This window comes from Lepidochelys kempii, chromosome 8, assembly GCF_965140265.1.
Source record: "Lepidochelys kempii isolate rLepKem1 chromosome 8, rLepKem1.hap2, whole genome shotgun sequence".
Lineage (NCBI taxonomy): Eukaryota > Metazoa > Chordata > Testudines > Cheloniidae > Lepidochelys > Lepidochelys kempii.
Genome location: NC_133263.1, coordinates 54,887,096 through 54,903,380, shown reverse-complemented (window position 1 = coordinate 54,903,380; position 16,285 = coordinate 54,887,096). Strand labels below are relative to the sequence as shown.

The window sequence follows — 16,285 nt, the reverse complement described above, 5'->3', positions numbered from 1 at the left end:
ACAGACCTCTGAACAGCCATCAGATGGTCCCACCTTTTGATCACCCTCAACCTGCTGAGTTCAAACCTTTAACAGAGTGGGGACAGGTTCCAGTCCTAGTAGACTGGTGGGCTGAGAGCAAGCATGACAGTTAAAAGTGAACATGAAGGACATATTTTAGCGGCAGGCTGAGTTTAAGAACCGGCAGCTGTTTGGAGCTGCTCAGAGGTTTGGAATACTCGAAGGACCTGTCCAGCAGAGATGCAGTACTGCGCACAGTGCAGGAGAAGTGGTGCATGCAGTGACAAATGCAATTTAGCACATGGGTCTGCATCCCCTACTCCTGCCACTCACAGGATATGCCTGTGCTTCCTGACAGTCTTGGCTTTAGGGTAGGGGTGGGCAAACGTTTTGGCCCGAGGGCCACATTGGGGTTGCAAAACTGTATGGAGGGCCAGGTAGGGAAAGTTGTGCCTCCCCAAACAGCCTGCCCCCTGCCCTCTATCCGACCCCTCCCATTTCCCGCCCCCTGACTGCCTCCCTCAGAACTCCCAACCCATCCAACCCCCCCTGCTCCTTGTCCCCTGACTGTCGCCTCCCAGGACCCCCAGCCCCTAACTGCTCCCGGGACCCCACTCCCTATCCAACCCCGCCTGCCCCCTGACAGGCCACCCAGGACTCTCACGCTTATCAAACCCCACCACCCCACCCCAGAACCTCCACCCCATCCAACCGCCCCCTGCTCCCTGTCCCCTGATTGCCCCCCGGGTCTCCCTGCCCCTTATCCAACCCCCCTGCTCACCGCCGCCTGCCCCCTTACCATGCCGCTCAGAGCAGCATGTCCGGCAGCCACGCCCCCCAGCCAGAGCCAAGCACGCTGTGCTCCGCCCTGCAGGAGCGTGCAGCCCCGCCGCTCAGAGTGCTGGCATGGCTGCAGAGGAGTGGGGACAGCAGGGGAGCTCAAGGGCCAGGCAGGATGGTCCCGTGGCCATAGTTTGCCCACCTCTGCTTTAGGGTATACCACTCACTAAAAATGATATAGAGAGCCTTTAACATCATGCAGATGGTAAAGAGAAGAGGGGAAGGTAAAACCAACAGCTCCGGTCTCACTCTATTAGGCAGCCTGCTATCTTGTGTGCTCCTTGAATGCCAGGCCTGTCCCGGAGCCAAACCCCAAAGCCTTGCATTAGATCTATGTTCTCAATGACATCTCTAAAGGGTGATGAACTTGCATGACTCACTGCTTAGTAACGTAACCTCGGGCCATGTGTTTTTCCACAAAGGTTAAGTGCCTGGTAAGTCTGAGCTGGTCTCACTCAATCCATCTTTCTCCATCTGCAGTGTCTTAATCCATGGCAGAGGTTTAGATTCTGATTCGGGTTTTAGCCACAAAGTTCAGCAAACCCCACCTGATGCGAACTATGAATTCATTACGCCTAAGTCATCACATTGAGACGGCATCCCAGCTAAGGGTGGGCTTCTGCAGCATGGGTTCTTCTGGGTTGTTCCGAACCCTCACCACAAATTTCCCTAGATCTGCTGGACCTGAACTGGCAACAGCTCGTATTCATTCGCCAGACCTGAAGGGGGCTGGCTTGGATGTGCTCAGATGAACTCATTGAGGACATTTGCTATCCGTGAGCCGTGCCCACAGAACTTCTCGCGCAGGCCTCCAGGATTACGATACCATATTATTAAAATGTTACAAGGAAAAGGCACTGCAGGGAGGGCAGCTGTTACAAGACACAGCTTGCTGAGATAGGTGGGACCCACTCTTTCCCCCTCTATCTCCCTCTGGAAAGGGTTAGGGAGGAAATTGTTACTGCAGCGACACTGTACACAACCTAAGGTAGGATTTCAGCAGCGTGAGCTTCCTCAGAGCATTGCCGTGCTGATGACAACTGGGACTCCGGCAGCGTGACCATCCCAGCAGCGTCTGGCCGCACAGAGCTTTTCGGGGGCAAAATCTGAAATTGAGCCACCACACCCTGCACTCACCCTGCAGCAGCAGCTCCTGTCGCACTGGGCTGAGCCCGGCGCCCCGCCCCAGGTGTTGCATCCTGGCACACAGGGGTGCAGCACCACTTGGGTTTGGCCTGGCAGCCCCTAAGTCATGACATCATGATGGAGGGGCAGCAGGCCAAATTTGAGGGAGGGGCTTTGTGACCTGATGTGCAGAGTCACAGCATTACCCAGGTGTGGCCCAGCCACCCTCCAAACCCAAGTCTAGGTCTTAGTGTCACTCAGTTTGGGGGCCCTCTCAAAGGTGGGACCCAGGGCAAACTGTCCCTTCTTCCCACAACCTGGCCAGCGCTCACCATAACAGATAGAGTTTGGGAGAGACGTGGCTAAGGATCCATTCAATTTAATCCACCAGAATCAGGCAGGAATTATTTTAGTTGGCAATACATGGCAACTCCAAGTCAGCTGTTGGATTTGATCACTTCTAGCCCAGCCCCCGTCCCTCAGGACTAGAGTAGATAAGTGCCCCCCACCTCCTCCTGTGTCCCATCTAGCTGCTCAGGTACCTCTGGAGTTGCAGTTACAAGGCTGACAGCTTTCTCCATCCCGCTGGCGATAGAACTCCTCCTTGCACCTCTCGCAGTGAACGCCATCCGTGTTGTCAATGCATTTGAGGCAACGGTACCCATTTCCTGTTTCTTGGAGCAGGTCCCTGTCAAAGATGCATTGACTGGACTTCCCATTGCAGTCACAGACTGAAAGAGCAGAGGACATGGCCACAGTTAAACAGAGGGACCCCAGTAGCTCTTACACCGAAGGGATCAGGTTTGGAGGTTAAGTTTTCATGTGCAAACATACCGCTGGTAAAGGGTGCCAGCCTGAGAGTCATGAATATCAAAGCCCTGTTTAGCCATAAAACACGCATAGCACGGGCAGTGCATTGTCCCACTAACATGCCCCAACTTTGACCTGAATGGACCGTAGGGTTGCCAATTTTGGTTGGAGGTATTCCTGGAGGTTTCATCACCTGACACAATCAGTAATTAAAGATTAATCTTTAATTCCTGGAGACTCCAGGACAGTCCTGGAGGGTTAACAACCCTAACGGACCACTCTATCATCTAGCCATTTGTGTCCTTAGTTTAAGCCAGGGATGACCAAACTTACTGACCCTCCGAGCTGCATACAATAATCTTCAGAAGTTTGAGGGCTGGGTGCACCAACCAGGGCTTGGGGGTTCAGCCCCACTCCTGCCAAAGCCCCGACAGGCATCTCCCGCAGGGCTGAAGGCCCAAAACCCCGCCTCCCCACAAGGCAGAAGCCCCTAGCCCCACCACCCTGCTGCAGGGCAGAAACCCTGAGCTCCCCCATCCCCAATCTGTAGGTGGAGAATGGGGTGGGGATGTGGGGGGCTCTGTGAGCTGCACTTGAACTGTAAAAGAGCCCCATGTGGCTCACGAGCTCGAGTTTGGCCACCCCTGGTTTATGCCAATTGGTGTTAGGTATACTGGGTTCTTTTGGTGATTTGGACTCCCGGGCACCACCATAAGTTTTCTTAAGAAAGCAAACTCCTGAGGCTAGATTTTGCAGGAGGCCGAAGTCAGTTAGTCACTTCTAGAAGTCCGACACCACAGCAGAGCTCACAATACGGAGTGCTGTTGGGTTGGGATCGCAACAGATTTAAAATAAATATTCTCCCCCCAACCCCACCCTTCAGTTTAGCTATATATTGAACACCAACAATCACACACACAGCCAGATTCTGAGCCTCTGTGAACTGGAGTTGCTCCTTGTAGGTCAGTGGAGCGATGCAGGTTTATACCAGCTGAGTATGTCCAAACTTCCTGGGAGAGCAAAAGGGACAGGTATTTAGGGCAAAGGGAAAATTAATTGAATCTAATCTTTTGTGTCTGTACAAAGGGTGGGGGCAGCATCACTATTTACAATGAAACAAAGGAGGAAATGGCAGAAATACATCCAGCACAAAGTCATCTGCAACAGAAAGTAACAAGTGGTGTTTGTTCAGTGCCTTACGTGGGGAGAAGGCTCAGAAATAAGGAACCAAACCAAAGGGGAAGGAGAAGCGAGGGAAAGAGGCCACGCAGCGCGCTGGACAGACGAACACCCGCCAACCTGGTACACTGTTACCATGCAGCGATGATGTCAGTCTACGACTATCCCCAGCCCACCAAACAGGAAGAGTCTACATAAGCTCTTCCAAACTTGCTGAGAATCCAGGGCAGCTGCTGGCAGTGCGGCTGTTTGGTTACTGACCGTGGTGCTCAGGTTCTCCCGCAGGGCAACTGCGTCACAAGGCTGCCCTGTCCCCTGGAACAGCTTGCGGGTCTATTGCAACCACTGGCCAGGGCCTGCTGCTGCAGGGGGAGCATTGGGTGCAATAGGAAACTGGGCTGAGGACGGGGCACAGCTGGCCTGCGTGTCCGAGTGTGCTGGTTAACAGGGAGAGGCACATCACCCGATGAGGCCAGCTGGGCAGAATGGTGTGTTCAGAAATCGTGCCCTGTGCTCACAAGCCCATCAGCATCCAAACACTCCTGTGGTTGGAGATGAGCAGTAGAACTCCTGGGAGCCCCTGGCAGCAGCAGCTGTACGTTTGCCCCAGCTGGCTGCCAGCGCACACCGCCAGGTTCAGACACGACACTGGAATTCCAAACACCTGAGACAAACCTGGGGTCTGCTAACGCTGCCAAACCAACCAGAGCTGATCTCACCCTCTCCACCACACAGCAGCACGCGCCCTTCAATCACTGCTCCCTACACTCAGCAGCATCTCAGTGCTGAGACCCGCCTCCATCCTGCCAGGATGGGGGTCGGACTCACCTCCTCCTTGCTTCAACTCAGCCACTGACTCCGTGTGGCAGAGCCCAACTCGACATGCAACAGCACGTGGACCACACTGGGAGCGAGGGGGGGCGGCTGTAGCCTGGGGAGCCCCAGTGCAGCTATGTCCCCAGCCAGGGACATTGCAGCATCAGAGATAGCAGATATCCCCTGGTTTACGTATCAAATGTAGTAATTGTTGGCAAATACTCCATATCATTAATGTAAAGTTGCAACTAGTTCTCTGGCATTTTCACATGCAAAACCCCTTCAAGCAAAGAAATCTCTTCAGTCAGGGATAAAGAGCCAGATCCTGTGATGTGCAGGGCACCTCCCACCCCACTGCAGCCTTTGAAGAGAGGACGCTGACATCACTTGCAACATGTCTGTAACTGTACGCTGTTTCACGTGTAATTTTCTGTTTCCCCTCACACTGTCCCTGCCTGCCTGTTTCTCCATGACTTCTTCAGAACAAGATTCCAGAGCTCAGAAGAGTTTCCTACTAAGATCTCCTGCAAATCTGTGCTCACTGTCAGAGCCACGTGTACCTGCCACCCTCTGCACGTTCCCCACTTCCACACGCATATAGGTGTGACAGCCTCTCTCAGCCTGTGAATAACTTGCATGGCCTCCCAGTCTTGAACACTCATCTCCCCCAGACACAGAAACCTGCAGGATGGGCTGAGTTGGGCTATAGACATTTAGTAATAACATTTGAGCATCTCTCCTGTACAGAATGACAAGTTCCCCCCCTCACTCTCTGGCTGGCTAGCTCTAATAAACCCTTTGCCAGTATAAGCTGCATCCACACTAAGAGACCTTTGCTGGTATATCAGTATTGTTATACCAGCAGAGCCTTCCAAGGAACAGATCTTCAGAGAATGGATTCTCTGAATGGCCTACCTGGGATGCTGCTTGAGAACATTTCTATTGCTGTGTAAGCGAGCTCTGAAGGAGCTCTTCCCTGAAAGCTAGTGACGAGCTGGGGAGAAAAGGCTTCAGGACCAGACTGTATGTATATGAACACAGCTACTCTGTGTAGGTATACAGCAGACAGAGCTGTGTTGCCCAAGTGATCAGTTTTGGCTGCTGTTGGGTAACAAATCACTTTAGTAAGAATTATACACACTCTTTCCTTAATCTCAGGTTTCAGAGTAACAGCCGTGTTAGTCTGTATTCGCAAAAAGAAAAGGAGTACTTGTGGCACCTTAGAGACTAACCAATTTATTTGAGCATGAGCTTTCGTGAGCTACAGCTCACTTCATCGGATGCATACCGTGGAAACTGCAGCAGATTTTATATACACACAGAGAATATGAAACCATACCTCCTCCCACCCCACTGTCCTGCTGGTAATAGTTAACAGCAGGACAGTGGGGTGGGAGGAGGTATGGTTTCATATTCTCTGTGTGTATATAAAGTCTGCTGCAGTTTCCACGATATGCATCCGATGAAGTGAGCTGTAGCTCACGAAAGCTCATGCTCAAATAAATTGGTTAGTCTCTAAGGTGCCACAAGTACTCCTTTTCTTTTTTCCTTAATCTGTGTATTAAACAATTTTAACTTTAGCTTTAATAAAAAAATTTAAATTTCAATGCAGGGGTAATGAAATGTTATTACCTTTATGTATGAGTAAAGGGCAGCAGAACTGTATTTAGCCTGTCCAGATTGAGGGGGTCACCCTCAACTGAACTGAACTCACTAAGCAATGGGTTTGGATGCCAGATCCCAGTGGAGAGTGAGGGGGATGGGGACAGGTGTTCCTGCCTGGAAGTGTGGGTTCTGCGTAAGACTCCTAAGTGCCATTTAACCTACCCCCTCCACTGTTTAAAGAAAGAGCTAATTAGGCTCCATTGAGTCTCTTGTTTTATTAAGGGATTGCTAGAGCTGAGATCACCAGTAATCAGGTCTAAGTGCTGCTCAGATCTGCTGTGGGCCAGCCTCCCTGCGGATGAGACTGCCCACCTGCACGAGCAGTGAGGTACCCACACTGAGAGCTGAAATCACCAGGAACTGGGTGGAACCTCGAGAGACAGATTTGCAGAGGTCACAGTAGAGAAGCAGGTGGCAGCAGAAGGTGACAGCACAGGGCCATTGGTGATGGAGCAGATGATAGTGCAGTGGAGTGAACGGTGGCATGCCCAAATAAATCTGTTAGTCTTTAAGATGCCACTGGACTCCTCATTGTCAGAATGAGCAATGGTGCAGCAGTGACACAGTGTGAAATGTGACCCAGCTGCGGTGGCAGCGGCAGGGAAGGCATTGCTCAACACTCCTTCCTCCTCCAGATGGGAGGTGAACTCACATGAATGCACCTCTCAACGCTGGGTCTCCCCTGCCCAAGGACAGCAGCTGGGAGTGGGAGGCACTGGAGGGAGAGGGAAGTGGCGTGTTAAAGGCAAGAGACCTTAGTTTGTTGGACTTTTATACCGCAAGGTGAGAAATGGAGGCAAAGGACACTGCCCAATGTACTCTGGGGCAGGAGTTTTGCTCATGGTCAGATGTGTTTCAATCATGGTTGTGGTATTTTCTCTAAATTAATGCCAGGTTCCTTTCCCCTTTGTAGTAAAAATTCTCTCTGCCATACACAGACTCAGTGCTCGCAAGAGGGGAAGCGTTGCCTCTTAGAGGCGCACAAGGGTGGTGTATAATTTTCCCAGATTACTGGGTGGGGGCTCGAGCTGGTTCTGTGCTGTATGGTTAAGGGGGACTCTGGATATTGAAGCCAGCCCTTGTTGTTGCCAACTCTACCTGGCAGAAGGGTTACAACTGAAGAGAATTACTTTATTCTGTTCAAGGCACCCGAATTGCTTTCACGTACATGGCACACCCAGGCATGTCTAGACACAGATCACTTTTCAGTACCACAATTTTTTTAAAAAAGAGAAACTCAGATGTAGGGTCAAAGTCCCCTTTAGGAGGCAGTTGAAAGGACAGGGCCTTGGTTCCTTAGCAACTACAAGTGAGACATTTGGTCAGCGGGAGGACAAAGATGTTATCAAAAGAACAGACGGGACTGAGAACAGAGAGACAGGAAGAGAGGAGCAATTTAGCAAAAGTTTAGAACGTGGGGAAGATGTGGGGAATTGGATGCAGGCTGCTCTAGGTCACTGGCTCAAAATCATCCCTATCTGCAAACTATTTGGAAATTGTAATGTCTCAGCTTCTAGCATCCAAGTGTCTACATTAGAAAAACCCTGCAAATCACTGGCCACCTTGAATCAGAGAGGCCAAGGACTGAATGGGCCATTGGGGTGAGCTGCCCTTGTAGAGATTGTCCCTGCTAGGGAAGTCCGACCCGCTGCACCCCATCTAGACCAAGAAGTTGGGTTTCCCAGGCTGTTAATCCAGCATCTTCTACCAGCACTAACCTCACTTTACAAATGGAGACAAAATGCAGAAGGGTGAAGGAAAAGGGAGACACTGGAAAGAGAAACCAGGGAAAGTCTCCTAAGACAAATAAGAGAGGGAGACAGAGAGAAGCTTGAGAACAGAAAAAAGAAGAAATCTCTTGCTTAGGAAAGGAGAGACACTGATCGGAGGAATTCCAGAGCAAGCAGAAATCTGGTTCATAGACTGAGGACAGGTAACACACTGTAGCCATTTTCCACTTCCCTTGAGGGCTAACATCTGCCTCAAGACACAGAGCCATCCATGCTGCAGAAGGGGATAGCCTCTGCCCTCTGTCCCTGGGCTGCTGAGTGGTGCTGGCAATGCTCACTCCCTATCGCCACCTGATGGTTGTGCTACCCAGCCCCAGGGTGGGCAGCATGCAAGGGAAAGGCTCCTAGGAACCTGCTTGCCCTCTAGCACAGCTGCAGACCTAACTCTCCCCTGGTATTTTAGCACACTGATTTTTACTTAGGAATTAGACCCATTGTCCCCTTCCTTTAAAAATGTTGTTCACATTTGTGACCCACCATGCTGGGCTAGCCCTTTACTCCCACCACCTCGACATACAGTGCCCAGCACACCACCCCCCCAAACACACACTGACGTCCTCGCCCATGCACCATTAACATGCATGGCTGACAAACACATTCACATACATCAGCCAAGGCTGCTAACATGAAGAAGACACCATCCAAAGGCAGGAGGCAGTAACCAAGATAGGTCCACTCCAGTAACATAATTCTCTTCTTGCAATCCCGCCACTGGTAGACTGGTCTGTTCCAGAGCCACAGAAGTCATTCCTTGAGCCAGATTTTTCTCAAAAGGTTTCCATTCTCATTTGACTCCCTTGTGTGGTTAATGCTGTCTGATCACATGGACACAGCATCCAAGAAGTTTTTGCATATCCCCGAAGTTTGGCCAGGTTGTTAAACTGGTGTCAGCGCATCCTACGGGGGATAAGAGCAGGGCACATTTTCACGTCTTGCCTTTGCATGGGGCTGTGAGCTACGTCTATAGCCTTGGCCCAGGGCAACAGATTGGGCTAATGCATTATTAACCTGAAGTGGTGTCCCATAGTGGACTGCATGTTTGTTCCTACTGCTGGGCTTCCCCCAGGAGCCTCTGCCTGGGAGAGCTAAAACAGATTGTTTTAAAAAAAAACCCTGAACTGTCTGAGTTGATAATGCGATGCTGTGTTTGAGGGCTGAGGGAAGAAGGGGATTTACAGTGGAAAAGCCCTTTCCTATCTGGTGCTTAGAGGCCCTACCTTGGGAAAACTGGTCTCCAGCTGTTCGGAAAAGGTGGGGCCTGCAGATAGAACAGCTGGGATTCTTTAATGCTGTGCCAAGATGTGGGTGTCCAGAGTACATGCCCAGCAAAACCTCATTCTCAAAGCATCCCTGATACTAAAAGAGGGAGAAACTCTCGCCTGCTGTTCTGATCATGACTCCAGCTTCTGGAGGGCAGGAGCAGGAGACAGGCAAGCCCTGAACTCCCCCTACCATTGCCTTACTCTTAAATTCATGCATAAAGAAGGGCGTGTCTATACTAGGAATGCTATAGTGGCACAGTGAATTTCTTCCACTGCTGTAGTAAACCCCCCTCTCCCAGAGGCGGTAGCTAGGGTCTCAGAAGAATTCTAATGTCGACCTTGCAGCGTCCAACCTGGGGCTTCGGTTGGCTTGATTACAGCACCCGGGGTGTGGAATTTTTCACAGCCCTGAGCAATGTAGTTAAGCAGACCTAACTTTGTAGTGCAGACCAGCCCTTAGAAAATTTTGTCCTGGGTATCTGGCTGGTGAATCTTGCCCATATGCTCAGGGTTCAGCTGATTGCCATATTTGGGGTCGGGAAGGAATTTTCCTCCAGGGCAGATTGGAAGAGGCCCTGGAGGTTTTTCGCCTTCCTCTGTAGCATGGGGCACGGGTCACTTGCTGGAGGATTCTCTGCTCCTTGAAGTCTTTAAACCACGATTTAAGGACTTCAATAGCTCAGACATAGGTGAGAGGTTTTTCGCAGGAGTGGGTGGGTGAGATTCTGTGGCCTGTGTTGTGCAGGTCGGACTAGATGATCATAATGGTCCCTTCTGACCTTAATATCTATGAATCTATGAAAACCCTGATTGTTCCTGAATCTGTGCAACTCATATTTCAGCTGTAGTGAGGAATGAAGCTGGCAACATTACCGACCAAACCAGCGGGCAAAGAGTCTCTTCAGCAGCTGGGAACCAACACATTTAAATGTAATCAAGCTTCCACGACAACCATAACCTCTCCCCTTTCTGTGTAAGGTCCCACGGAGATGGCTGAATCCACAGGCAACCTTCTTTTCCTATTTGTTTATTCTAGGAGATGAATAAAACCAGCAGATGGTCAGGTCAGTGCAGCTAGAATTCACTGGTGGACTGCCAGCTCCATAACAGACTCTTCAGTGGATTGTGCCTGTCTAGGCGAATGACACCGCAGCCCACAAGGTTTTGTGCCATCAGGCATGCGCACGGGTCACTGAAAGTCTGCCAAAGCCTGGAATTCCTCCTCATCGCCACAGAGTTGACAGGCTCTCTGGAGCAGGGAGCCCCAGCCAGGTCCCAAAATGGGGAAAGAAGTTCCGTTCTCCCCCGACATCTCAGCCATGTAGATCACTCGTCCAGCAGGGGAGAGCAGAAAATCTTGCTTGCCTCCATGCACTGGCCACATCTTGCATCAGTCAGCAGCAGCAGCGTCACCAGTCTGCCTCTGCCCACAAGAAGTCAGAGTCGTGGCTTGGCAATACTATTTATTTCATTGTAATGAGCTAACCCATAACTCATGTCTCTGCCCTGCACCTCAGCTGTAGGCACTGTGGCATTGCTATGCTGAGAGATACTGGGTGCTGCTTGAATCACAAACTGCTTTGAGACTGGGTGTGAACGCACCCTTCAATTAGCATAACTGTCAGGATGAGTTAAGGGGAAGCCCCTCCCTCCCCCCGAGAGAAAAGAGGATTGTGAATCTACCCAGGAGTTCTGGACTGAGGGTATGTGTGCACAGCAATTAGACACCTGCTGCTGGCCCCTGCCAGCTGACTCGGGCTAAGGGGCTGTTTAATTGTGATGTAGACTTTTGGGCTCAGGCTGCAGCATGAGTTCTGGGACCCTCCCACTTCACAGGGTCCTAGAGCCCAGGCTCCAATCTAAGCCCAAACGTCTACATCTGTTAAACAGCCCCTTACCCTGAGCCCCACGAGCCCAAGTCAGCTGGCACTGGCTAAGCACAGGTGTCTGATTGCAGACAAGGGGCTTTGGGGGAGGGGGTCATGTGCACGTGTGTGTAAAAATGACAGAGAGGCTCAGAGGAGGAAGAAAGCCAAGCAGGAGCCGGTGAGCACAGCATGGCTCAGGAGAAAGCTAGAGAGAGTTTTTGGGTCAGGTCCTGGCTAAAACAGCTTGGGACTGTAAGCTAGGAAACTGCTCCTTTTGTTCCTATTTCCTCCTGCATTCGGAGAAGAACTTTGACTAGCTGCTCGGGTCAAAAAGGGGCAACAGTATTAATGGAATTCAGCAGGCTGCCTTGTTCCTCCAGTGGGTCAGTATTTCTCCCACATGTGCTCTCCAGGGCGCTGCAATTCCCACATTGAATGTATTTAGCATCAGTGTTTCCTGGGAGGAGCAGAGGAGTGGAGTTTGACATTGCAGGACGATGCCTCTTCTGACCTGACCCTGCTTTTCCTACGCACATTGCTCTGTCTGGGGCTGGACAAACACAGAAAGACAGAGCTGGGGAGACATGGCAGAGATGTACCCCTTGTCTGGTTTCCAAGTGGCATACACAGCACTGTGCCAAGCCAGTGGAGCCTCCCAGGCCTCCGCCAGGCAAAGGCCTGAGTCCGAGATCTCTAGGCCAGCCTGAAGAGCGCATTACTTCAGTATGAACCCTGGGAACCTGGCAGGATCTGTACATCCCAGAGGAGAGTGCAGAGGAATCCCTGTCAGGCGGAAAGGAGCAGACCAGGGGTGGCTGTCTTTGCTGGTCAGCAAGCCCCAAACACCCACCTATTCTTTCCGACAGTTAAATGTCACAGGTGGAAACACTTGGGAGGGCCAGCCCATGGCATGTGCCAACTGCACAGAGCTCTGTATATCTCAGGGACCCAGCCCAGCATGCCATCTCCTCCACCCGATCACAGCAAGATGAACCTGGGTTCAACCCTTGCCAGCTAGCACCCAAATCCAGCCCATTCCTCCAGCCCCAGACAGACACACACACACACACACACCCCAGTATCCAGCACTCACTCAGTCTCCCCTCCAGCTGCCAAAGCCTCCCTCGCCCCCGAACAATGAGAGTGCCTCCAATCCATGTGCCAAACTCTCCCCACTTGAAGGAGACAACAAACACTGCTAAGCCCCACACATCTGACTCCATCCAGGGTCCTGATACATCCAAGGATGTTTCTCCCACCAGAATTGCTTGAGAACCAGCCTTTAACAGACTCAAGGCACAGGTAGCCTAGATCTCCCTATCTGGCACCAATACCTGCAGGGGTTGGGTACAGGCAAACGTCACTGCCTATAAACCCACAGCCAACCGAAAAAGACACGCACGCCACAAGTGACACACAGCTCGCACCATCACACATAATGGCACATTGAAAAAATTGTTTCATGCTAGTGCACAGCCTTCTGTCCCCAAATCATTATAAGCAGTGCCACGCTGACAACCAGGCATGCATGCACTGAATGACACACAAATACCAGGAAACTTTTAGTGTCAGACACCTGCCTACATCACAACATACACATCTATTAGTACAATGGGTTTTGCTGAGCAGTTTGAAACACCAGCATCTGATCTTCTGTAACTAAATGAGAATTCAATATTTAGCTAACCTGATTTAAATAGCTCAGTTGTAAACACAGTTGTATTGATTGTGAGGACATGGCTGGTTGGTGAGTGCAGGAGAGAGTACCAACAACATTAAAACTGAGCTACTTATATTAACTGATTCAGGACGTTTGTAATAGATTAATCCTGTTGAATGAGAGCCTGTCAATAATTTGCCGTTGATTGTCACTTTATACCAAGTGCAATAAAAAGTTCAAAGTCCACATAAATTGAATGTCTGACTACACAGATTCATTTGCTGCAGGGAAAGGGAAGAGAAACTATGATGGTTTATTAAGAGATTTCATTTCAGATATAATTATATTTGTTATAATAATCTGATTAGTGCTGCACCTTACATGAAAACAGATCTGTTTTTGCAAAACAGAATTGTTTTCAATACTTCTTCCTTTACTTTTTCCACCATCTCTTGGTGCGTTTACATTAAAAATAATTAAAATTATAGACCCTACTTCCAAACCACTAAAAATTAAAATGTATTGAACGCGAATGCAAATACGTTTTGGCAAATATAAAATATACACAGCAGCATGCCTTTATCAATGTACTTACAGATGCTGCCCTCAAACTGACAGTGTTAAGCAAATGTCTATAATGACATGCATCTAAGTTTGTTTACCTACAACACACATTCAAGTCAGTCACAAAACACACATAACCCATGACAGTGTCACATCATTGTATATGATACACAGTAGCAGCAATAGCCATAAAGGCAGACTAGCTTACATGGTCTATGAAGACCCTATTACTGTCAGTACACACTCTGTAACCATACATGTAAATACAATGCAATGTAGCAAAACATACTATACAGGCAAGGTGTCACACCGTCATACAGCCACACACACAAATAATTGCACTGTCACAGTACCGGTCACAGTCGCCCATTCAAACATGTATAGATATACAACCAACACCATCATACAAAGTATCTCGCAACATATAAAAACACTAGTTGTGTGGTGTCACAACAGATAACTGGACACATGTTCACCTGCAAGCTGCAAACACTGGGTGTGCAGACCTGGTCTAACACAAAACATTTTGAAAGGCAAATCTCTGCAAGATCTGAATTCTGTGTTACTAAACCAAAAAGGCTCTCCTCTTCCAGTTTGTGCATTGGCTTAGCAGCGTACACTCTGGGTTACTAAAAGTGCTATATTAACACAATGCAGCATAACATAATTAGCATGTTCAGACCCAATTCCTCTCAAACAGAGAGTCTTTAAAGAAAGTAGTTACACACCAGTACGTTATTTAAAGGGGGTCCCAGAATCATCTGGGCTACCAATGGTCCTGATGAACCAATGCAGCATTCCTGTGATGTTTAAGTGGCAAGGAAATCCAGATAACAGTATCTAGTGTTTATTCCCAACCAAAACATTACCACTCCCATCCACAAGCATCTCTGAGAAATCCCAGGAGGAGGGGAGTGAGATCTCACAGCTTAGTGCTGTCTCACCTGGGGGCTCTGTAGCAGGTAAGGTCATTTGGAGTACCCTTCAACCAGTGCAGAATTAAAAATAAAAAATAAAAAAAAAAGTTGTAAGTGAAATCAGTTTTCTAAACGGAAGCAGGACGATCTAATCATGTAAGCCTCACCTTCTCTTCTGTCGGTACCAATGGCTGCAGGCAGGAAGACAGAGACACAGAGGCAGCTCAGGGTTAGCAGCCAGTGCAAAGTCATTTCTGGGGATCCAGGCATGAATACACAACACAACACACCAGAGCAGAGCCAGGAGCTTGCAGCTGGCTTTCCAGTGTGCTTTGCTTTCTCTTCTCAGGTGGTTTTATCAGCTCCTGTACCTGAGTCACTCCCGACACAGGAAGAAAGCATGTGCCCCAGTCAGACTTACTTGGTGAATAAGGAGAGCCCAGCCCATATGAAGCAGACACACCCAAACCTCAGATCTCCTTACCAGCTCTCGGGGCTGTCCTACACCAACCAAAACAGCAGCACAAAACCAGACAGGAGGGAGGTCTGGAGGGATAGAAAGACACATCAGCAGTGTGAGCTTCCCCACAGTCAGTGCCAACTGGGGTTCTAGTAATATGTTTCCTCTCCTCAGCAGAAACCCCTCAAAATTAAATAAAAGCCACTGCAGATGCTGTGAATCCTTCATTGTACCCAAGCCTGCCACTGAAATTGAGGGGGCCGGGTCTCAGTCACCCTCCCTACTTTAGAGTGCTCTTCGTGAATTGATCACCACCACCTGTATTACAGCCGCGCTAGAGGCCCCAGTCAAGATCAGGGTCCCATTGTGCAAGGTGCTGTACAGATGCATTGTGAGAGAGAGTTCCTGACCAGAAGAGCTGGCAATCGAAATAGACAAAACAAAGGGCATGGAGAGGTGAAGTGACTTGCCCCAGCTCACACAGCAGGCCAGAAACAGGATTAAAACCCAGGTCCAGTGCCCTATGCACGACACCATATGCCTTCTGATTACAGTCACAGGTCTCAGCTGGGTAGAACTACACTTGACCTGATGCCTTGGTGACCTGCCCATGAGCACTATCAGCTCAGGGAGAAATAGTTAAGAAGCACGACAAGCTCAGCCTTGAACCCAAGCTTTCTGATCACCTAACTGGTTATTCTACTCAATGGGCCCTGAGCCCCGGCTTGAAATCCAGTCCAGCCCAGTCAATGCTTCTCCACTTACTGCTGCTCTGCTAGCTTCAGAGCCAACCTCAATCTCTAATTCAGGCCGTTAATGTTTAGGTCTCCTTCCAAATCTCTTAAACTGCCCAACAGCCTCCTAAGGATTAAATTCCTAGTGCTGACTCTATGCTGCATGGTTCCTTGCCAGGGGATCAGGAGCAGCATTTTGGGGAGTCCGTGAAGTGCAACCAGCATGATGCCACTGCATGGTTGGGATTCCCCTTGGCCATGTTTACCTGCCTCTGCTTTTGAGTGATCTTTTGTTAGAGCTTTTTTTCTTTTTTAATTTAACACAGTGGAGCTTAGCCATAGGCTGTGACAAGCAATAAACCCAACCCACCAAGGTGCCACTGATGGCATGCCGATTTCTGCCACCCAGGATTACCTTATCTGATGTTTTTTTAAAAGGGTAGGCATAAATATTCCCAATGTTGTAATTAACAGCGGGGTCTTGCCAAACTACCTTGTGGGTCATTCGCTCATTTGGTGAAGTACATTTAAAAAAGATTCCGTGTGCTGCGAAATACACAATTTCTTCCACTTCTTCCTCCACCGATCTACAAAG

General features: G+C 49.6%; 1 protein-coding gene across 3 annotated transcripts in view; it reads right to left on the bottom strand.

Moving 5' to 3' along the window:
- Positions 1–14,978, bottom strand: part of LAMC2 (laminin subunit gamma 2) — a 40,608-nt gene extending 25,630 nt beyond the window's left edge. The window contains exons 1-2 of one of the 3 annotated variants that reach the window (XM_073356624.1): positions 14,664–14,978; positions 2,508–2,696 (exon numbers count right to left, since the gene is read on the bottom strand). In XM_073356624.1, the coding sequence (XP_073212725.1) occupies positions 2,508–2,696; positions 14,664–14,766 (292 nt within the window). In that variant the 5' untranslated portion in view covers positions 14,767–14,978. The other 2 variants (XM_073356622.1, XM_073356623.1) reach the window with 2 other exon arrangements.
- Between the last annotated feature and the right edge of the window lie 1,307 nt (positions 14,979–16,285).